The sequence below is a fragment of the Podarcis bocagei genome (genome assembly GCF_964188305.1).
Source record: "Podarcis bocagei genome assembly, chromosome: 7".
Taxonomy (NCBI): domain Eukaryota; kingdom Metazoa; phylum Chordata; class Lepidosauria; order Squamata; family Lacertidae; genus Podarcis; species Podarcis bocagei.
This window is the reverse complement of record NC_138132.1, coordinates 92,643,428-92,666,650: the sequence shown is the minus strand read 5'-3', so window position 1 is coordinate 92,666,650 and position 23,223 is coordinate 92,643,428. Positions and strand designations below refer to the sequence as shown.

General features: G+C 45.4%; 1 protein-coding gene across 1 annotated transcript; it reads right to left on the bottom strand.

Annotated features, from left to right (window-relative positions):
* Positions 1-425: 425 nt before the first annotated feature.
* LOC308592419 (solute carrier family 23 member 2-like) lies at positions 426-19,658 on the bottom strand. The gene is made up of 8 exons (XM_081203825.1): positions 19,569-19,658; positions 17,038-17,194; positions 15,499-15,646; positions 12,613-12,864; positions 8,181-8,287; positions 6,303-6,440; positions 2,155-2,250; positions 426-819 (listed from the first exon to the last, which is right to left on the bottom strand). Exons 1-8 carry the CDS (start codon positions 19,641-19,643, stop codon positions 581-583), a joined length of 1,212 nt encoding a protein of 403 aa, XP_081059951.1. The 5' UTR covers positions 19,644-19,658; the 3' UTR covers positions 426-580.
* Between the last annotated feature and the right edge of the window lie 3,565 nt (positions 19,659-23,223).

Sequence of the window (23,223 nt, the reverse complement as noted above, 5' to 3'; positions counted from 1 at the left end):
AGGCAAAGCCCCAGTCAACCCTGTCCACAAAAGGTGCTCAGCTAGGACTCGTTAAGCACCCCAGAGCCATGTCACTTTCTTAGGAACAGAAGCTTGTGCAAAGGCACCACTTGTCAGTACATCCAATACACAATGCTGGGAAGCTTTGAAAGCACTGTCTAGTATGGAACACTTTGGTATAATTTGCCAGAATAATCCCAACAAATGACTGGGGGCTTATGAGAGTTAAATAAAAAAATGGAACGTATCAGCTACAAAATGGGAAAGACACAGCCTGCTTAAGCGCCGTGTTTACAATATTTACCAATTTTGGATCTGGATTAAACGTTGAACAGTAGTTGCCCCGCCAAAATCAGCAAAAGCAATTCTAACAGTACTTCTTAAAAACAAAACAAAAAGCACAACGTAATTATAGAGAGACTGTCCACAATAGGAAAGCTATTTTTTTTAATCTGTTTCGGCTCTGGTTCCAGAATTCAAAATGCAGAAATACAAAAAACATAAAACAAAACAAGGTCAGCAAGGAACTGCAGAGGTGTCTGTCACTGCAGCTGGTCGACAGGGGCTGCAGCAGCAGGGGCTATACAGTGGCCTCCGAGTCGTCCTCCTCCTCTGTGCTCTGGCAGCCACTGTTTTGCCTGAAGCCTGTCCATGTGTAGCCCATGAAGGTGGGGCTGATGGGTAAAAAGCGGAAGCATTTGTACTTCCTCACAAGTTCCATGCCAAAAGGCAAGTCATAAGTTTCCATGCCATCGATGGATTTGCTGCCTTTGCACACTCCTTTCTTCCATTTCTGGATTCCTCTTTCTTCGGGGCTTCCTGGGTATCAAAAGGATAGGGAGAGAGCTGCATCAAGAGCTGAACATTGGAGACATAAGCCCCTCTCTAATAACACTGGGATTCATGGACACCCAATGAAACTGCATGCTGCAAGATTCAGGACAGAGCAAAGAAAGTCCTCCTTCATGCAACACAGAGTTAAACTATGGAACTTGTTCCCGTAAAGGACCAGGGGTAAAGGACCCCTGGACGGTTAGGTCCAGTCAAAGGCGACTATGGGGTTGCGGCGCTCATCTTGCTTTCAGGCCGAGGGAGCCGGCGTTTGTCCACAGACAACTTTCTGGGCTGTGAGTAACCGCTTCTGGCACAACGGGACACCATGATGAAAGCCAGAGCGCATGGAAATGTCGTTTACCTTCCCATCACAGTGGTAACTATTTATCTACTTGCACTGGTGTGCTTTCGAACTGCTAGGTTGGCAAAAGCTGGGACAGAGCAACAGGAGCTCACTACCGTTGTGCGGATTCGAACCCCCGACCTTCCAATCAGCGAGCCCAAGAGGCTCAGGGGTTTAGACCACAGAGCCGCCTGTGTCTCTCCTGCAGGAGACAGGGATGGCCACCAACCTAGATGGCTTTAAAAGAGTAGACAAATTGATGGAGGAGAGGGTCATCAGTGACTGATAGCCCTGATGGCTGTGCTCTTCCTCTCCCGTTGGAGGAACCAATGCTCCCCTGTTGCTAGAAACCAAAGGAGAGAAGGGTGCTTTTGTGCTCAGAGCCTGCTTGTGGGCTCCCCATGCAGTGGTGGCCAGATTTGATGAAGTGAAGGACTGTGAGGGCCGACCAAAGTTGTTGAACTTTTCTTAGGATTGAAGTTGTTGAGGGTTTTTTAGGATTTTATGCCAGGAAATAAAGTGCCACAGGGGCCGGGTTAAACCAATTAGGCCCCCGAAATGGACTTTGGACATGCCTGCATCAGGGCACCTGGTTGGCCACTGTGAGAACAGGGTGCTGGCCTAGAGGGGCCATTGGCCGGATCCAGCAGATGCTCTTCTGATGTGCTTCTAAGCCCCTTTCACGGGAAAGCTGGCCCCACTCCATCAGCCTGAGCACTGAGTGGGATACCTGGAAAGTGATACTTGTGCAGTTGTGCACAGGGGCTCCAGCTGCCTCAGAAGGGGACCTACAAACCCATGGGCCACACAGAAATGAATGAGGATTCCCCAAGAGCACACCATTTGCACTGTTGGATAGTGTTCTGTGTCAACCTGTGGCTGTGCTGCCTATTTTCAGCCTCAAGCAGCACCCGTGTCTTCAACTGGAAGGCAGGGGAGGGAAACAGTGGGGAAAGGCAGCCTGTTGCACTACTCACCTGGAATGGTGTTGTCTAAAATAAATGCTACACAACCCCCAACGAACATGGCTGTAGTGAGAAGAACATTTAACACTTGATCAATGCTGGCTATTCCTACAAGAACAGAAAGGGGAGGGAGAGACTTAGAGCAAAATCTGAAGAGCCGCCATATTCATACACACAATTTCAGGAGCCAAAGTCACACTGTCCACACAGCACAAACACCTGGTGATGTGGATTGCTTAGCAATGCTCATATATTTATATTTATCATCATCATCCTCATCATACCGGGGACTCAAGGAAACTTGCACAAATTAAAATGACTCAGATAAAATACAAAAAGCTAAAAACATATAAAAGACAATCATTTAAAAGTAATTAAGCAATAATAGAACTAAAACAATATATATTGCTATTCCACCCACCCTATCCCTCACATGGACACAATGGACAGCACTACTCAAAAGTCAGTTGGGAGGCAATTTCCCCTCCTACTAGGAAAGGGCTATAGTTCATTGGTAGAGCACAGGCCTTGGATGCAGACAGGCCTAGGTCCAGAATCAGGTAGCAAGTAGCAGTCGGGTCTCTGCCTGGCATCTTAGAAAACTGCTGCCAGTTAAGAGTAGGCAGTACTGTGCTGGATGGACCAATGGCCTGACTCAGTGTAAGCTGGGTTCATGGAACCATGGAACTGCAAGGGACCTCAAAAAGAAATTTAGTCCCACCTACTGCAGTAAATTTACTACTACAGCCTCTGCTTGATCACCACCTCTTACACTGTCAAAGAAGCATGCATCATCAGTAGTTCTTCCAAGTCTAAATCATCTTTGATTTGAACCTGTTGTTTCAATCCTTTGGAACAAGAGAAAAAGAATCTGCTCCTTTTCCTATATGATAGTCTCTTCTCCTGGCTAAACATACTTAACAGACTCCCAGCTCTTAACTTGTTCGCCCTTGCCATCAGTGGTGGTCCCAAGTTTATGGAACACCCTCCCTAGTGAGGTGCTTCTGCTCCCACTATTAACTTTCAGGAAGAATTTGAAAACATTCCTGTTTACCCTGGCATTTTATGGCTGAGGGATACTGTTCCTGGCATCCCTGACATCACTGGATGGAATAATGTTTAACCGTAGAGACTTCCGGGTTGACGCGATCTGGAAATGGCGGATTCCCTCCGAGCTGCGGAGGGAATCGGCTCTACTGAGGACGGGTCTTTGCCGCGCCGGCGACGCGGGGACCCTTAAAAACCGCAGGCGCGGAAGCCTGCGGACTGAAGACTCGGCGGGTGCCTTAAGCGCCCCCCCTGATCCACGAAGAGCCTTTTTAAAGGCTGCGGAGAGGATACGGGGGTGGCGTGGCACTGAGAGTCGACCGCTACCTCGGTGGAGCGAAGCCGCGAGCCATGACCAGAGAGCGCTGACTTCCTTCCTTGAAAATCTGGACTGAAAGAATTACCCGTGAGTAAGACGGATTGGGACTTTAAAAATTTTACCCTGAATTGGAGACGACCGGGGTGTGTGCTAAAAGGAAGTCCGCACCCCCCCCCCTTGCAGACGATCTAAGCAACGACATAAGAGCTAAGCTGGAGAGCCTACCCTTGGTGGGGTGAGTTAAAAAGGACACTAACTTTCAAGATTTAGCTAAAGGAAATTTTGTGCTGGAGAGTGGAGTTTTGGAGACCCTCTCTTTGTTTTAAACAACCCCCCCTCCCGGGCTCGGGAACGTCCTGCCTTTGTGCCTGTGTAAGAGCTGTGGAGTTTGACAGCTGTCAAAGCTGCCAAACGGGCAGTTTAAAGTGGAAAAATCACTATCTAAGATCCCTCTGGATTAAGACGAGTTATAATTGAGCCAAAATTGTTGGAAACAAAGTAATAATAATAAGTTAAAGGACTGTTGGAGAAAAGACTAATAAGTAACCAGATTCCCCCTAGGGGGAATTCTGTGAAACTACAATGGATACAATGGCTGTGGATGGAAAGTTACTAGTGGAAATCGAAAGGATGTTTCAATTGGTGGGAATCTTACAAGAGCAGAGCTTAGCCATGAATAAACAACTTATGACTATGACCTTGGGAACAGGCAACTCTGCTGTTTGTATTGAGGACCTGAATGAGAAAGAATCCACAGCTGAATGGGAAACAATGTCTACAGAGGTGGAAGAGACTAAACAAGAAAAAGAGAAAGTAACCTTGGGAAGCAACAACCAAAAGCTGACATCTGTGGAACACAAGCAAGGAGACTCTGGGAATATATCTACCACAAGTCTGCGAAAGATGCAGAAGAAGAAGGAGGAGGTTCTGGGACAATATGGAATACAGGAACTTAAAATAAAGAAATATGATTGGGGCCTCCGTTTGGACTTTGATTTTGAAGATACAGGCTTTGTGGAAATTTTCCAGCAGTTGCTTTCAAATCTCCTTGTGGGAAGAGAATATACTTTGATGGTGAAAGAACTTTTTCCAGACTCGACGACTGACATAAAGGACTACCAACAAGACCGGCGGAGAGGGACTGAAAGAGACTTGAAAGCCTCGGACGTGAGGAACCCAGGCTGAGAATCTTGACTTTGGATTTTTATTGGGAAGGGACAAAAACCGGGGATGGGAGGGAGGGAAGAGGAGATTCTTAAAAACTCTTAAGACTTTCAGGTTTGGTTAATATGACTTTTAATTAAGATAAAATGAAAAATCGATGGAAGAGAACTTAAGTCCAACTTAGGAATATCAATTTTTTTTTTTATTAGAAAAGAGGTAATAAAATGAATAAGATGGTTAAGAGGAGAAATACCAACTTGCTGATATAATCTTGGGAATTGGGATGCACGAGGGGGGGTGGGGGGAAGTCAGGGAACAAGGTTATGAAACGAGGATCTGCTGAATTTATACATGTTTTTGTCTTGTGTTATTTTTGTGTTTGTATTGTTTTTATAAAAGCGGAAAACCCAATAATTTTTTTTTTTTAAAGGAATAATGTTTAACCGTAACCGCTTTCAGGTGTTATTAACTGTCACCGTTTTTATAATGTTTAAACTGCTCTAGAATGCCCCCCCCCCCAATTGTGGATCTGGGCTCCTTCAGAAGGAAGGGTAGGATATAAATTTAACAAATAATAATAAGCAGAAAAAAGCATTGTGCATCTATCAACAGTATGTTCCCCAATTAATCTGCGGAAAGATCTATCTTGTAAAAGGGCCTAAAATGCAGATGGGTCCTGGCTCCCAGAAGTGGGCTTCTACAAACAGGCTGTAGTGCTGGTCAACCCATTTTTTATTCAGTTAACAGGGACTTACAACCAGTTGGCTAATTAAGTAATTACAGTTTTTTTGTTTCTTTTTAACTAAAATAAATGTGTCTTTATCAAGATCCTGGGCATTTCACTTGAGTGCAAAGTAATTTACAGTAGATACCATAAAGCTCTCTTACCAGATTCAAAAAGCTTGAAAAAGCTTCTTAGAATTGTGGAGGATCCATGTTTAAGAGATATTTTTATTAACCATGGGGAAAGGGACCAAAGTCTCTTTCAGGGCTGCCCTATGAAGCCTTCAAGAACACGGAGTATGGCTGGCGAACCAAATCTTAGCCTGCAATTAAAGCTTTAAGTAATTATACCAGCTGACTGATTAACAATTGCAGCCACAGCTGACAGTACAGGTTGAAATGTTTACCTTCTTGGAAAGGTTAGTTCCAGCAATGAGAGTGGATGACATATGAAACTAAGTTATATTAATGAAAGGACTAATGTTTAAATGTTTAAAACAATATCATATTTGTCTTTAGAGTAAATTGGTAATAAGTAATTTAAACTTAAAATGCAACTATCTGAAAGTACAAAAGAAACGCATGAAACAAGGTTATAATTTGCTGATATTTTTATTGTTAAGAATGCACGGTGAGGGAGATGTGGGGAAGTCTGGTAGAAGACTGAAAAAAGCTCTGAAATGATGTATCTTCTTTTTCTTTTCTTTTCTTATTCTTGTTTCTTTGTATATCTGACTGTGTCTTTACCTGGAAAAAATGCAATAAAAAATATTATGGGAAAAAAGAAATGTTTACAAAATCCATTTCCACATGGGTTGTGTAAATGCATTTTTGTTCAGAACAAGATGTTTCAGCATAAGCTTATTTTAATATATGTAGTAGAATAAGAAAAGGGGAAATTTTGTACCTGTGACAAGCGGATTTTGTCGGAGGTAACTTGGAAGGACCAGTCCAAAGAAGATAGAAAATCCAAGCACAAAAAGGTTCAGAGAAGAGTTTAAGTCTATGAACTGCAGGTTAGACAGTCCGACTGCAGTAATCATCCCTGAACAAGAACAAACAGGACAGGATTTTAGCCTCTACAGTATGCAATGTGAAATACTACACAGACCACCAGTATTTCCCTTCCATTAAAAAGCAAAAACAACCTCCATTTTTGCAGAAGGTAAGAGACGTATGTTCACTTAAGGATGCATAAATATACATTGATAGTTTGAAGACTTATGTTGGGCTGGGGTATTTTTCAGGGGGGATTGTTGGAGTTGTTGCTGTTACATTTTTTTATCTTTATGGTTTATGTTGAAATTGTTGGATTTGGTTGTGCATTTATGATGTTTTGCTTATTGTTTAAGACTACTTTTCTTATGTTTGTAGTTGTGTAAAGATGGTCTTAACTTTGGAAAGGTGGCATACAAAAAAAAGGGGGGGATTGATTTATTATGTTTCATGCCTGGCCTAGGGAGTCTGCGGTGATGTGTACCAAGCCGATACATAAATAACATTACGTTTTAAGAATATAAGAAGAGCCTGCTAGAACAGGGCAATGGCCTTTATAGTCCAGCATCCTGTTCTCACAGTGGCCAACCAGCTGCCTGTGGGAAACCCGCACACAGGACCTTAGTACAAGGGCAGTCCTCTCCCTTCCTACTATTTCCAGCAAATCTGCTCCACTTCCCAGTGGGGAGGAGTTGTGGTGGACCACGTGGCCACCCACTCCCCACCGGGGGCGGGGGACTCTGTCCCCTGTTGCCTGGGGGATCCCGGCCACGTCAGAGCCCGGTCAGCCAACCCGCTGGCCAGGGCCGTTTAAATTGGAGGAGCGAGCCAGAGGACTTCCTCTTTGGCTCGCTTCCTCAATCACCCGCCCCCCCTCCCTATTTTGCAGGTTAGGCAATGGCCTTGCTATGGACTTCGGTTGGTCGCCTTGGTTGTCCGAGGGGCCTGGTAGGAATTTTTCCACCTGGCAAATGGGCACTGGCCACTTGGTTTTCACCTACCTCGTAGCAATCGTCACAACTTTGTTAGGGTTGCAGTTAGGCATTGTTTGACCTTGTGTGGGGGAGGGGAGGTGTGGCCATCACCTGCCCCTCCATGCTTAAGGGTATTCCGTTAAAGGAATCGGGGGGGGGGGTTGATCTAGTCTGAAGCCCAGCTGGGGGCTAAGGCCTTGACACGACCCTGACGGGAACACCAGAGGGAGCTTGAGTTGGTTCGCATCGACAGGGCTCCCCCTACCGGTGACTTACCCTTACTGGGACTTCCTGCATAATGGGCAGGAGTCAGATATAGCCAGGTCCAATCAATGCCTAAGCCAGTACCGCTCACATTCTTTAATTTCAATAAAGTTGTGGCCAAAATTTGCCCAATAACGTAAACCTAATATCCGTGTCCTTATGTGAGTTATTTCCAACGAGGGGCTGGCTGCGGGGTCTCAACACGCAGCTGGTATTCAGAAGCACTGCTGCCTCCAATTGTGGAAGGAGACCACAGCCACCAGTTCTTTCTGTAAAACTGCACAGCATTACTCAGCAGCCTAACAAACAATGGGGGAGATGTGTGCCAGTCTACTAAGGTTGTGACCCTTTCAGCTCATGCAAACAGGTGGGTTGTACCCTGAAGCAGCATCACCAGACATCAAAGTGAGCATCTGGAAGGCACTTCTCCCAAGCAAGTCCATGAGGAAAGACAGGAGACTCGGCTGACAGCTGGAGAAGTGGCAGCTGACATGGCTGCGCACAGAGCTCATTGCTAACAGGCAAAAATGTAAGGAGGGAAATTCAAATACCAAAGAGAGTGCAGAAGAGAGCGCCAAGCACTGGGTCAGGGAGGGATGCAAAGAGGGCGCTGAACTTGCCAACCATTCCAAGCAACAACATGAACAAAGTTGTAAAACTGACATGGGAAACTTTTAGCCCTCCAGATGCGGGCGAACTACAACACTCATCAGTCAGTGGCTGTGCTTGCTAGGGCTGACGGCTGCTGTAGTTCAGCAGCTCTGGAAAAAAAATAGAATCTTTAGCTGATTTAAATGCAATATTCCATTTCCTCACTTGATGGCTCACTTGTTCGTGATGGCTCTCTGCTGAAGGACAAGAAGGATCCTCCTCAATGGGGAGGGTGTTTGGTGAGATCTGTGTATCAATATGCAGGTGGGCCTTTTTTAATTACTGGAGCATTGCACTGCCAGCCACAGAACAATTTCTCTGAGTCAATTCGGGGACCGCAGTGAAGGGGAAGGACTAGGGGTAGCTGCAACAGCAGCTGCAGAGGAAACAGATTAGGGACTCAGTGGCACAGAGAATTAAAAGCCTCTGTTATTAGATGGATATCCCAACTAAACCTCACCATCTCCTGCTAGTTTGGTGAAAACTGCCTGACCTCGGCTTTTTCCTTGCTCCACAACCCCAGCAAGTTTAAAACTTTTTATTTTTATTTTTCAAACACTCTACAGGCCGATTCCCTATGGCCACAGTTATCATGTGATCACTTGACAGGATGATACTGCAGGCCAGTATGTTATCATGTGTTCCCAGTATTTATCATAGAATCATAGAATCATAGAATCATAGAGTTGGAAGAGACCACAAGGGCCATCGAGTCCAACCCCCTGCCAAGCAGGAAACACCATCAGAGCACTCCTGACATATGGTTGTCAAGCCTCTGCTTAAAGACCTCCAAAGTAGGAGACTCCACCACACTCCTTGGCAGCAAATTCCACTGTCGAACAGCTCTTACTGTCAGGAAGTTCTTCCTAATGTTTAGGTGGAATCTTCTTTCTTGTAGTTTGGATCCATTGCTCCGTGTCCGCTTCTCTGGAGCAGCAGAAAACAACCTTTCTCCCTCCTCTATGTGACATCCTTTTATATATTTGAACATGGCTATCATATCACCCCTTAACCTCCTCTTCTCCAGGCTAAACATGCCCAGCTCCCTTAGCCGTTCCTCATAAGGCATCGTTTCCAGGCCTTGGACCATTTTGGTTGCCCTCCTCTGGACACGTTCCAGTTTGTCAGTGTCCTTCTTGAATTGTGGTGCCCAGAACTGGACACAGTACTCCAGGTGTGGTCTGAATACAGAATACAGTGGCACTATTACTTCCCTTGATCTAGATGCTATACTCCTATTGATGCAGCCCAGAATTGCATTGGCTTTTTTAGCTGCCGCGTCACACTGTTGGCTCATGTCAAGTTTGTGGTCAACCAAGACTCCTAGATCCTTTTCACATGTACTGCTCTCAAGCCAGGTGTCACCCATCTTGTATTTGTGCCTCTCATTTTTTTTGCCCAAGTGCAATACTTTACATTTCTCCCTGTTAAAATTCATTTTGTTTGTTTTTGCCCAGTTCTCTAATCTGTCAAGGTCGTTTTGAAGTGTGATCCTGTCCTCTGGGGTGTTAGCCACCCCTCCCAGTTTGGTGTCATCTGCAAATTTGATCAGGATGCCCTTGAGTCCATCATCCAAGTCGTTGATAAAGATGTTAAATAAGACCGGGCCCAAGCCCAATGGAAGCAAACTGATAAAGCCACTTGATACATTCCACATCAGCTGAATGTGAGACCTGGCAATACAGATTCGTGCTTTGGGGCATTTTAGTTCAAAAAGACTATTTTTGTAGAGTTACATAACACAGAGACATTTCCATTGCTTGGGGCTACACTCTTTGAAGAGCTCAACTGAACAAAAGCGATGCTTTGCACAAAACAAAGCTTCTCAGGAGAAGCACAAATCAATTCCTTGCGAAGTTTTTGCGCTGACAGTTTAACACACAAGCAGCAGAGTCCATGTGACAATCAACATTCACTTGACTTGAGTCACACTCTGTGTGTGGGCAAAGGTCTCTTCCACCACACTTTCCCATTGCATTATTTAGTGCTATCTATACAATGAAAAAGATTACGAACAAAGGCAAGCTGCACTGGCAGAACATACCTCTTTGAAAACACTTCCCATGCTATTTTCCTTAAACAGCCTTTATTTCTACTACAATCCCATAAACAGACATTTTGCCCTAAGGGGATGTATAAAGTGGCAGCACCTACACTTTGGAATTCTCTGCCTACTGATATCAAGCGGGTGCCTTCACTGTATTCTTTTCTTATGCCTGCTAAAAATGCTATTGTTTAGACAAGCTCAGAAAGTTGATGTGAATTCTCATCAGTTTTAAAAAGGTAAAGGTACCCCTGCCCGTAGGGGCCAGTCTTGCCAGACTCTAGGGTTGTGTGCCCATCTCACTCAAGAGGCCGGGGGCCAGCGCTGTCCGAAGACACTTCCGGGTCACGTGGCCAGCGTGACATCGCTGCTCTGGCGAACCAGAGCCGCACACGGAAACGCCGTTTACCTTCCCGCTGGTAAGCGGTCCCTATTTATCTACTTGCACCCGAGGGTGCTTTCAAACTGCTAGGTTGGCAGGCGCTGGGACCGAACGACGGGAGCGCACCCCGCCGCAGGGATTCAAACCGCCGACCTTTCGATCGGCAAGCCCTAGGCGCTGAGGCTTTTACCCACAGCGCCACCTGCGTCCCCTTCATCAGTTTTAGTATTTTAATATTTTTGTATGTTTTAACTGTAAACCACTTTCAGTGTATGCATTTTATGAAGTAAACACGTAATACATAAAGTGCCTTTGTAACATTTGCTTGTACCATGTTCAGAAATTATTTAATCCATGACTGGAAATGACGAGATCAAGGTAAAACAGATGTGACAGGTCCCTAGATAACTGCAGACAGCCAATATTAGGCTATGGAAATGGGGCCAACCCACTACTGCACTTCCATGTACAGTGGTACCTCTAGTTACGAACTTAATTCGTTCCGGAGGTCCATTCTTAACCTGAAACTGTTCTTAACTAGAGGTGTGCTTTCGCTAATGGGGCATCTTGCTGCCGCTGTGACGCCGGCACATGATTTCTGTTCTCATCATCCTGCGGCAAAGTTATCAACTTGAGGTAACTCTTCCAAGTTAGCAGAGTTTGTAACCTGAAGCGTATGTAACTTGAGGTACCACTGTATTTTTGTAAGAAACCTCGCCCTCCCTGCCTAAAAAAAATTGCATCCAGTAGATGGCGATGTTCATATTCAGATTTCACAAGCAAATCACTGATGATAAAAAAAGAAAGATTTAAGGGCCAAGCTGCGCATGACTCTAGAAATCTTGTGTCTTTAAGCACCTGTCCCCATCATGTATAAAACATGCTGGATGGAAGTACAACTTGCAGCACAAGATGTGGGGTGGTGGGAGGAGATGCTGAAACCACCACCTCCATTCCCCGCAAACCATTCCTCAAGGATATTAAACTGTATGCATATACACAGCTTATTTATTTCATTTATAAAAGTATTTATGTACTACCTACTATGGTGAGTTTCAAGGCAATGTCTAACAAGACTATTAAAACAATGACATCTTCATACAAATCAAACTAAAGTGCAGTTGATACACATAATTTAATAATATTACTGGAACTAAACATCAGAAACTATTTAGATTACATTAGATTTATTGAATTTATGTATCGCTTCGCACACAAAAGGAGTGTGATTTTTAATAGACTAAAATACAATATACAAGAAGAATACAATTTTAACAAGTGTCACAATATCATTGGTGTTGGCACTTGTTAGATCCCAAAGGGGTTTCACATGTGACTTTTATAGCGTTTTAACTCACCACACCCCAGCATTCCACTTAAATAATAATAATAATAATAATAATAATAATAATAATAATAATTTTTATTTATACCCCGCCCTCCCCAGCCAAGGCCGGGCTCAGAGCGGCTTACAAGCAATAATAAAAACAAGATGAATGATTACAACTTAAAAACAAAATTAAAATACAACATTAAAATATTGAAGCATTAAAATATTAAAATGTAGCCTCATCGCAGGAGGAGAAAGGAAAAGGAAAAAGAAAGAGAGGGAGGGAGGGAATCAAATTGGCTCCAAGCCAAAGGCCAGGCGGAACAACTCTGTCTTGCAGGCCCTGCGGAAAGAAATCAGATCCTGCAGGGCCCTGGTCTCATGAGGCAGAGCGTTCCACCAGACCGGAGCCAGAGTTGAAAAGGTTTTAAGTGGGAACAACCATCCCATTTCATATTTGCAAATGATAATGGAGAGTTGAGTCCAGCTTTTTCGTGCCGTGACACGTGAAACATCTCATGTTCACTGATCTTTAAGTACTCTGACTGCAAGAGGGTGCATTTTTAAAATAATAATAACAACACCACAGCAATCAGACTGTGTTTTCTATGTACAACTTTAACTGAACTCTGCTCTTGAGCAAGTCCCTCTCTCTTCACTAGGCATGTGCAGGGGAAGCTCCCACCGCGATAAATCTCAAGCTTATTTGAACAGATATGTACCTTCGTAATCCCCAAGACTCCGATGTTGGGGCTAGAGGAAGTGGATCCATTCCCAGTGCCAAACACTCCATCTAATACACAGGAAAGGCCTTCTATGAAAATGCCCCTGCAATTAGAAGGAAAATGTTGAGATTACGCTATATAGCATGTTAGAAAAGCATGAAAACCAGTCGAGTCCAGGCAAACACTCAAGCAGGACTGGCAGCCACTGTAGTTAAGGGCTGGGTATTTTACAGTTAAAGACGTCATCAACTGGTCAAATATTCTTATGCATTTGTAACACAGAATACAGTGGAACCTCAGAAGCCAAACACCTTTGAACTCAAACATTTCGGATCCCAAATGATTGAAACCCGGAAGTGATTGTTCTGGTTTTCGAACGATTTTCGGAAGCCGAACGTCCGCCATGGCTTCCAATTAGCTGCAGGATGCTCCTGCAGCCAATCAAAAGATGCACTTTGGAAGCTGAACGCTTTGGAAGTCAAATGGACTTCCGGAATGGATTCTGTTCCACTTCCAAGGTACGACTGTACGACAAATAAAACAAAGTGATTCCCGCCCCCCCCCCCGACCTCATACAAGCAAAAGGAAAAAGCCACACCATCTCCTGGCCTGCAGTAGAGAGATCCAAGAAAACTCAAGCCCATTAGAGACATCCTCTTCCTGACCGTCTCATCTCTGCCTCTTCTGCAGTTCTTGCCAACTCTCACTTTCTGGATTCCTTGTGTCCTTTCCAGCTGCCTAACATGTTTTAAGGAAACTCACACTAACTTTTGTCTTTACATATGAAACTTCTGCTATTGTCTTTCACTAAGCCGCCCTGAGCCCGGTCTTGGCTGGGGAGGGCGGAGTATAAATAAAATATTATTATTATTATTATTATTATTATTATTATTATTATTATTATTATTACTACTACTACTACTACTACTACTACTACTACTACTGCATAGGGGTCACAAATTGATATCTAGCTTCTCAGTATGATTCTTTTTCATTCTAGCATCTACTGAATGGTCTGTTTTCAATGTATGCATTATTATATTATATATTATTGTTCTGTACGAATTTGTCCCTGCACTGATGTTGTATTTCTTACGTATTGTTGCATATTATTTTTGTTATGGAATTGTTATCAGGATTGTTGATCTTTGCTATGCATTGTGCTCCCACTGCTATTGTACAGTGCTTTGAGCATATTTTTTTATGGAAAGGCATCATATCAATAAACATGTTGATTCTACATTTTTAAAGTATTTAGACACCCTGAACTTTACAGTCATGATGGGGAGAGAGAAAGAGGTAGTCAGCTGGTCGGTCAGCTGACCACCTTGCCAATTCAAATATTTTGAAGCCAAGTCAAACTGGATGTTTGGCAGGGCAATGCAGGACACAAGGAATCCAGAACATGACTGAGAAGGATGCAGTGGAGTGATTTTCTCTCTGTGGCTGCTCAGTGCAAACACGACCACAGAACCATTTCTTGATTATTCAACACTTTCTGACTTGCGGAGGAACGTGTAATTGTCCCTAGTGAAAACAGGTTAGAAGTAAGTCAATGTGATATGAAATCTGCCTGTAGGATTTGACCAATTAAGGTAGTTTGATCATCAACATCACTAATTGATGCTGCAATATCGAGTTATGAGTATCCACATGCAAAATCATCCCCATATATGCTACAGTTCTGAATTTTTGGGTCCCAAAAGTCTATAATATTGCAAAACCTGAAAGCTCCCAAGTTAAAACAGTACAACGCATCATCAGAGATCTACAACCTCTCCTGGACAATGAAAGTTCTCTTTCTCAAGCTCTGGGAGGAAGACCTTTCATTGCCTACAGACAGCCACCCAATCTTAAACAACTCCTAACCCACAATAATACTACAACCAGACTTAACACAGACACTGGCACCAGAGCCTGCAATAAACCCAGATGCCAACTTTGCTGCCACATACACCCGGACAACACCATTACTGGCCCCAACAACATCACACATACCATCTCGGGACTATTTAATTGCTCATCGTCTAACATTGTGTATGCCATCAAATGCCAACAGTGTCCTTCAGCTCTCTATATTGGACAAACAGGCCAAACCTTACGCCAAAGAATAAACGGACATAAATCTGACATCAAGAATCACAGAACAGAGAAACCAGTAGGAGAACACTTCAATCTCCCAGGACATTCTATACAAGATCTCAAAGTAGCTGTTTTACTACCAAGGAATTTCAGAAATAGACTGGAAAGAGAAGCTGCTGAATTACAACTCATTACCAAACTTAAAACCATGAAAAGACCTGGACTGAACAAAGACATTGGATTCTTATCTCACTATACATGACTAAACCATTTCTCACCTTCCCACCCCTTGCCTTTTCCTGTAAGACCTATTACAGTCGTTAAGAGTCGTCAAGAGGCTCTCTCAGCTATCTGCCAATCTCCCATTCGCACCCTCCCTTCTGAGTAACACCCCTCCCCACCTTCTCACTATATAGAAGGATCTGGCAACTTCTGTTTCAGTGTATCTGAAGAAGTGTGCATGCACACGAAAGCTCATACCAAGAACTAACTTAGTTGGTCTTTAAGGTGCTACTGGAAGGAATTTTTTTATTTTGACTATGGCAGACCAACACGGCTACCTATCTACTACTGAAAGAAGTTAGGACTTTGAATCCAGGGAAACGGGGCACAGCAATGGGTGAGAAGGAAGCAAAGTCTTTTCCAGGAGGCTTACCTGTTTATTGCATGGATTGGTGGTGGAGGAGCACAAGATAACCTCGCACAGGCATAATAATCGCCAATTGATTCAATGATGCTAGCAACCACGGCACTGAGCATTCCTATCACACCTGCAGCTGATATTGTAGGTAATCCCCATTGAACTGTGAAGACAAAAAAAACCCATAATCGTTCTTACTGTATTTAAAGCAAAGTGACTTTTAAGGTGTAAAATGTTCTCTTAGCTCATAGGATGGCTAATTTCTGGGTTTTAGGGGTGGGCAATAGCATTTCTTTTCAAAACAGTGGTCATGCCGCACAAACTGACACTTCATATGTAGTTAGCCAGTATAATGAATTGGTACCATCAGGAGGGCTTCCCACACGCATTTACATAGAATCAGAATTGTAGATTTAGGTGGAACCCCATGGGTCATGTGGTCCAACTCCCTGAAATGCGGGAGCCTCAACACACAGTCCGCCACCCAATTTGAAACCATACCGTACCCTGCTTGGCTTTTGCAATACTGAGCCTAGGGTTTGCTGATCAGAATGTAGGCGGTTCGAATCCCCGTGACAGGGTGAGCTCCCATTGTTCAGTCATAAGCTCTTGCCAACCTAGCGGTTCAAAAGCACCTCAAAGTGCAAGTAGATAAATAGGTAACCCTCCAGCAGGAAGGTAAACGACATTTCCGTGCACTGTTCTGGTTTTGCCAGAGGTGACTTAATCATGCTGGCCACATGACCCAGAAAAACTGTCTAGAGACAAACGTCGGCTGCCTCGGCTAGTAAAGCGACATGAGTGCCGCAACCTCAGAGTCATTCGCGACTGGACTTAACTGTCAGGGGTACCTTTACTTTTACCTTAGCAGTTTTATTAGCATCACATACAGATAGGTTTACCTGCACATCACATTTTTAAAATCCAAAAATTAGATTAAAAATAATGTGGAATATTTATCTAATGCAACCTGTCTATTTTCCTCATGAGTGGAAGCATGGACAACCTTTACCAGAGGTTATTGGACCAGATTGCCTTGAGAACTGCATCTGCCGGTTGCCCACTCTCATCTTAGATTATACAGATTCCCCCCCCCCTCCACTAAAGCGGAATCTGCCTTCAGAACTGACCTACCAAACATGGTGTGGCCAAAGAGAAAGGGGGTTATTTTGCTGACATAGCACTAAGGGAACCATCAGCTTAATTCAAACCACAGTTAAACCAAGAGGCATGAAACTGCCTTAGACCACCAGCCCAGATATGTCAGTATCGTCTCTAGTCTCACTGGCAGCAGATCTCCAAGACAGAGATCTTTCACAGCCTTGCTCCCTTTTCACTGGAGATCTTGGGCAGCTGAACCACAGACCTGGCAGCAACTTGGGAGCCGAATCACAAACTCTCATTTCTGCAAGCACATGCCAGTGACCAGGTAACGTCTTCTGTACTCATGCAAGGTGCAGAAAAAAAATAAACTGATGTAAGTCTGGAGTAATTGTATCAAAGAGCAAAGCTTTGTGGGAAACTCTCCCTTAAGTGCTTGCTAAATACACTTACATGGATAAGGAACCTTGAACCATGGAGCTACCAAAAGCACTCCTTGCCTGGCATCAGTGCGTGCATAGAATCCGTATTTTGTACTATCAGGTGGAAACACATCTGTCACAGTGAAGATGAAGCACAGCAACCAGGATACCAGAATGGCTAGAATGATCTGCAGTGGGAACAGAAAGGGGCTTAAAGCACACCAGCAAGGAAACAGTAATTGCCCACAGAGGATCTCCTTACCAACTCTGCATAATAATATTCAAACCGGTGGTGGGGAGTTGTTGCATCAAGGATTTTGTGAACACATTCCCTTTACAATTTTTAAAAGACCCTTCTAGTTCAAAATGGATCCTTTCATACAATTTCCCCAAACTGGGAATATCTCCAAATAAGCACTTAAAGGAGCGCCATTAATCCTTCTAAGACAAAACTAAGCATTGTGCACGCTGATAAACTCACAACAATTTACAAAAATAAAATGAGTGGATCCCAGAGGGCTAGCTGAAGAATAAATAAATTGATTTGGGGTGGGGGTGCTGTAGAGCTCTTTAGGAACAGGATTTAGCATTATCTGAAACTGCGGCCAAACTCACAAGCAGGGTATCAAGGTGATGGCCACCCCCTGTTCATTCTCAGCATCTGATTATCAGAGATACACGGCTGATGGACATGGAGGTTCCGTTCAGCTAAACTGCCATCAACAGACCCGATAGCTAAATCTGCTTAATTCTTTTAAAAACCATTTAAGTGGGTAACTTGAAGTGAATGCCAATAATTTTCACTGACTGAGCCTGAATTTCCATGCCTTGGAGAGTGAATGGTTTCGCTACCACTCTTTCCACATCCTTCATTGCAGTCCTGAATCCCCTTCACGTGAGGCTCAGGTGGCTTGGGTGGTCTGGAGTGCCTTCCATCAGCTTTGGTTAGAGGCCCACCTGCACCCCTATCTGGAGAAGGATAGCCTAGTGTCTGTTGTCCAGGCTCTGGTAACTGAAAGGTTAGATGACTGGAACACATTATACATGGGGCTGCCTCTGAAGATGCTTCAGAAACTTCAGCTGGTGCAGAATTCAGTGTCCAGGTTGCTCACTGGGGCAAGATGGTTTCAGAACAGAAAGTCAATCTGGCCTAACTCCCCTGGCAGCCAATTAGTTTCCAGGCCCAATGCAAAGTGCTGATGTTGACCTATAAACAGCTCAGGACCGCAGTACCAAGGACCACTTCTCTTCATATGAACTAAACCAGGCCCTGTGATCATCAGCTGAGGCCCTTCTTTGTGTGCAAAGTCTAGAGGGTGGCAACATGAGAATGGGCCTTTTCTGTGGTGGCCCCCCATTTGTGGAACGCTCTCCCCAGGAAGGCTCCCCAGGAAGGCTTCATTACAAATCTGCAGGCACTAGGCAAAAACATTCCTCTTCTCCCGGGTCTTTTGCTGATTAAAGAATTTATGGTCCTTTAAACAGCTACTTGAAGATGCTGGGAGCGGTCATGAGATTTGGGGCAAGGTGCCATCAACATGCCAATGAAATTTAGCTCTTTTTCTCCATAAGACCTGAATCAGGAGAGGCCCCGTGGGGCCCTGAACCAGTTCCTGGCTGCAGTCATGGGATAGATGAGAGAAACTAAACTGAGCTTGAAACCCAGCAAGCCGGGACACTGTGGGTGATTGTTTCCCATTTCTGAGAAATCAGCCAGTTGCCTGCCCTGGGTGGGGTTGCACTTGCCCTAAAGAAGCAGGTATGTGGTCTGGGGATGCTTCTGGGTCCAGCTTTGTCGCTGGAAGCAGAGGTAGCATCAGTTGCTTGAATTCCCTTTTACTAGCTCCAACTCGCATGAGAAGCTGCAGCAATCCCTGGACCTGGTTAGCTGAATCACAACAGCTGCGACGTTGGTGACACTGAAGGTTGGATTACTGTAATGCGCTCTATATGGGGTTTTTCTTGAGCCTCGTCCAGAAACTGCAGTTAGCAACCACACTGCTGCATTTAATGCTTACAGGAGTAGGATTCTGTCAGCATCTAACACCTGTGCTCAGAGTTCTACACTGGCTGCCAACTGGTTACTAGCCCAAGTTCAAGATGTTACTATTAGAATATAAAGCCATTATCCTATTGGGACCAGTTTACTTGAAGGATCACTTTGCCACATATGTACCCACTCAGCCACTTTTACAAGGGCCACATAATGTTCTCATCTTTTAGTGTCACAGTTCCGACACTCTGGAACTTCCTTTTTATTCCTGCTCTGTTTATGCAAGTCTACTGAGACATACAAAGTTGGCGTGTACTTTAAACTGTAAATTTAGTTTACAATGAATATTTTTATCTGTTGGTTTTCTTCTTTTTGCTTTTTAAAAACTAGATTTTACTGTTGACTTTTATTCACATTTGAAATGCAAACTTTATATTATTTGTAAACTGCTTGGAGATTTTATGCACAGTTAAGCAGTATACGAATTTTGTAAAATAAATAAAATTACACTAAAATAAACACCAGTAGACAGAACAATAAACACAGTGAAAGCTGAAGAGAGAACTTACAGGAAACATCTTAAAAAGCTGTAACCGGTATGCAGTCCATCCTTTTTTTGATTTATACCATATTTTTCGCTCCATAGGACGCACTTTTTCCCCTCCAAAAATGAAGGGAAAATGTGTGTGCGTCCTATGGAGCGAATGCAGGATCCTCGGCTTCGCCGCGAGGCGCCTGACCTGGAAGCCGGAGGAGGAACAGAAGGGACTCCTTCTGTTCCTTCTCCAGCTTCGCTGAAGGGCGCCACGCCTTCTCCCTCTCTGCGCAGCACCTCTCCTGTGAAGGAGAGGCGCTGCGCAGAGAGAGAGAGAAGGCGCAGCGCCCCTTGAGCAACGAGCCTATCAAGCGAAGCCCGAGGAGGAACAGAAGGGTCTCCTTCTGTTCCTCCTCCCGCTTCGCAGTGACGCGCCTTTCCAGCGAAGCCGGAGGAGGAACAGAAGGGTCTCCTTCTATTCCTTCTCCAGCTTCGCTGAAGGGTGCTGTGCCTTCTCCCTCTCTGCGCAGCACCTTTCCAGTGAAGGAGGGGCACTGCACAGAGAGGGAGAAGGCGCAGAGCCCCTTGAGCGGCGCGCCTGCCATGCGAAGCCGGAGGAGGAACAGAAGGGTCTCCTTCTGTTCCTCCTCCCGCTTCGCTGATGGGCGCTGCGCCTTCTCCCTCTCTGCACAGCGCCTCTCCTGTGAAGGAGAGGCGCTGAGCAGAGAGAGAGAGAGAGAAGGCGCAGCGCCCTTGAGCGGTGCGCCTGTCATGCGAAGCCGGAGGAGGAACAGAAGGGTCTCCTGTTCCTTCTCCCGCTTCGCAGCGACGCGCCTTTCCAGCGAAGCCGGAGGAGGAACAGAAGGGTCTCCTTCTGTTCCTTCTCCAGCTTCGCTGAAGGGCGCTGTGCCTTCTCCCTCTCTGCGCAGCGCCTCTCCTTCACAGGAGAGGCGCTGCGCAGAGAGAGAGAGAGAGAGAGAAGGCACAGCGCCCCTTCGGCGACGCGCCTGTCATGCGAAGCCGGAGGAGGAACAGAAGGGTCTCCTGTTCCTTCTCCCGCTTCGCAGCGACGCGCCTTTCCAGCGAAGCCGGAGGAGGAACAGAAGGGTCTCCTTCTGTTCCTTCTCCAGCTTCGCTGAAGGGCGCTGTGCCTTCTCCCTCTCTGCGCAGCGCCTCTCCTTCACAGGAGAGGCGCTGCGCAGAGAGAGAGAGAGAGAGAGAGAGAGAGAGAGAGAGAGAGAGAGAAGGCACAGCGCCCCTTCGGCGACGCGCCTGTCATGCGAAGCCCGAGGAGGAACAGAAGGGTCTCCTTCTGTTCCTTCTCCCGCTTCGCAGTGACGCGCCTTTCCAGCGAAGCCCGAGGAGGAACAGAAGGGTCTCCTTCTGTTCCTTTTCCAGCTTCGCTGAAGGGCGCTGTGCCTTCTCCCTCTCTGCGCAGCGCCTCTCCTGTGAAGGAGAGGCGCTGAGCAGAGAGAGAGAGAGAGAGAGACAGAGAGAGAGAGAGAGAAGGCACAGCGCCCCTTCAGCGACGCGCCTGTCATGCGAAGCCGGAGGAGGAACAGAAGGGTCTCCTTCTGTTCCTTCTCCAGCTTCGCTGATGGGCGCTGCACCTTCTCCCTCTCTGCGCAGCGCCTCTCCTGTGAAGGAGAGGCGCTGAGCAGAGAGAGAGAGAGAGAAGGCGCAGCGCCCTTCAGCCGCGCGCCTGTCATGCGAAGCCGGAGGGGACACAGAAGGGTCTCCTGTTCCTTCTCCCGCTTCGCAGCGACGCGCCTTTCCAGCGAAGCCAGAGGAGGAATAGAAGGGTCTCCTTCTGTTCCTTCTCCAGCTTCGCTGAAGGGCGCTGCACCTTCTCCCTCTCTGCGCAGAGAGAGAAGGCGCAGCGCCCCTTCAGCGACGCGTCTGTCCTGGCTTCTGCTTTAACCCTGCGCAGCCTCTTTGGGCAGGGGGAGCCTTCATCCCGCTGCCCTGAAGAGGCTTGGCACAGTTATCCCAGAAGCCAGAACAGCCACACGGTATCCCAGAAGCCAGATCCCTCTTGCTGTTCTGGCTTCTGGGGTTCAGAATAAGTTTTTCTTGTTTTCCGCCTCCCAAAACTAGGTGCGCCCTATGGTCCGGTGCGCCCTATGGAGCGAAAAATACGGTAGATGGGTAATGGGAACTTGACATTTCCGGCATACTGAGAAAACAATAGCACTAGGAAAATAGTCCTAGAGAAGGGAGAGGAAGGAGAAAAGTTAATGAATCAATTAACTCTTCACTGAGGTAATAGTTAGCCAACAGAAGCAACTGCAGTTTCTAGCAGTTGCTGCTGTGCTTACAATAACAGAGATGCAAGGGATGCAAGGATCATCTAGTCCAATCCCCTGCAATGAAGGAATTGCAAATAATAATAATAATAATAATAATAATAATAATAATAATAATAATAATAAAAATAATTTTTTTTTATTTGTATCAAGCCCTCCCCGGCCGAGACCGGGCTCAGAGCGGCTAACATCATAAAAACAACACAATAAGCATAAAAACAGACATCAATAAATTAAAATACATCTTAAAATTAATTCAAGCAAGTTAAAATCCGGGCAGGTAGCAATTATCAGGGTGGAATTGAGAGTGATTAATAATTGCCAGGGCCAACTGTTTCCACTGATCATACAAGGACCTGTGAGCGGGTTGGGGGCCTCCTTCGGGCTTGTTTAATACAAAGGAAAGTAAGTCAAACTGCATCCTGCCCAAAGGCCTGGCAGAATAGCTCCCTCTTGCGGAAAGATGTAAAATCCCACAGGGCCCTGGTCTCTTGTGGGAGAGCGTTCCAGTAGGCCGGGGCCACGGCCGAAAAGGCCCTGGCTCTGGTTGAGGCCAGTCTAATTTCCCTGCGGCCCGGGATCTTCAAGATGTTGTTGTTAGCAGACCGTAAGGTCCTCCATGGGGCATACCAGAAGAGGCGGTACGAGGGTCCTAGGCCATATAGGGCTTTAACGGTTAAAACCAGCCCCTTAAACCTGACCCTGTACTCCACTGGGAGCCAGTGCAGCTGGTAAAGCACTGGGTGAATGTGATCCCGCAGCAAGGACCCTGTAAGGAGTCTCGCCACTGCATACTGCACCCGCTGGAGTTTCTGGGTCAGTTTCAAGGGCAGCCCCACGTAGAGAACTAAAGAATCCCTGACAAGTGGCCACCCAACCATTGCTTAAAATCCTCCAAGGAGTCCACCACCTTCTGAGAGAGTCTGTTCCACTGTCGGACAGCTCTTACTGTCATAAATTTATTCCTCGTGCTTAGTCAGAATCTCCTTCCTTGCCCCTTGAATCCAATGGCTTGTGTCCTACTTTCTGGAGCAGGAGAAAACTGACTTGGTCCACCTTCCTTGGGATACATCTTTAGATTTTTGAAGATGACTATCATATCACCTCTCAGTTTTATTGTAGTATATTTAAAACTACAGTAAAACTGCATATTTAAAGTACAGTTAACTACTGCAGAAATAGAATTGTATCATGGCAAAAGTTTTTATTTTTAGTCAGAGAAAGCAAGGAATTAGCCTTTTAAAATGAAAAAGTTACTTAATGTTGCCATTTCTTTCTTTCTTTCTTTCTTTCTTTCTTTAATGAGCTTTATAAGCATAAGCTTAATTTAATTTGTTCCGCTCACAAGCTTTAAGAACTGAAATCCCACAGTGAATTTGCCTT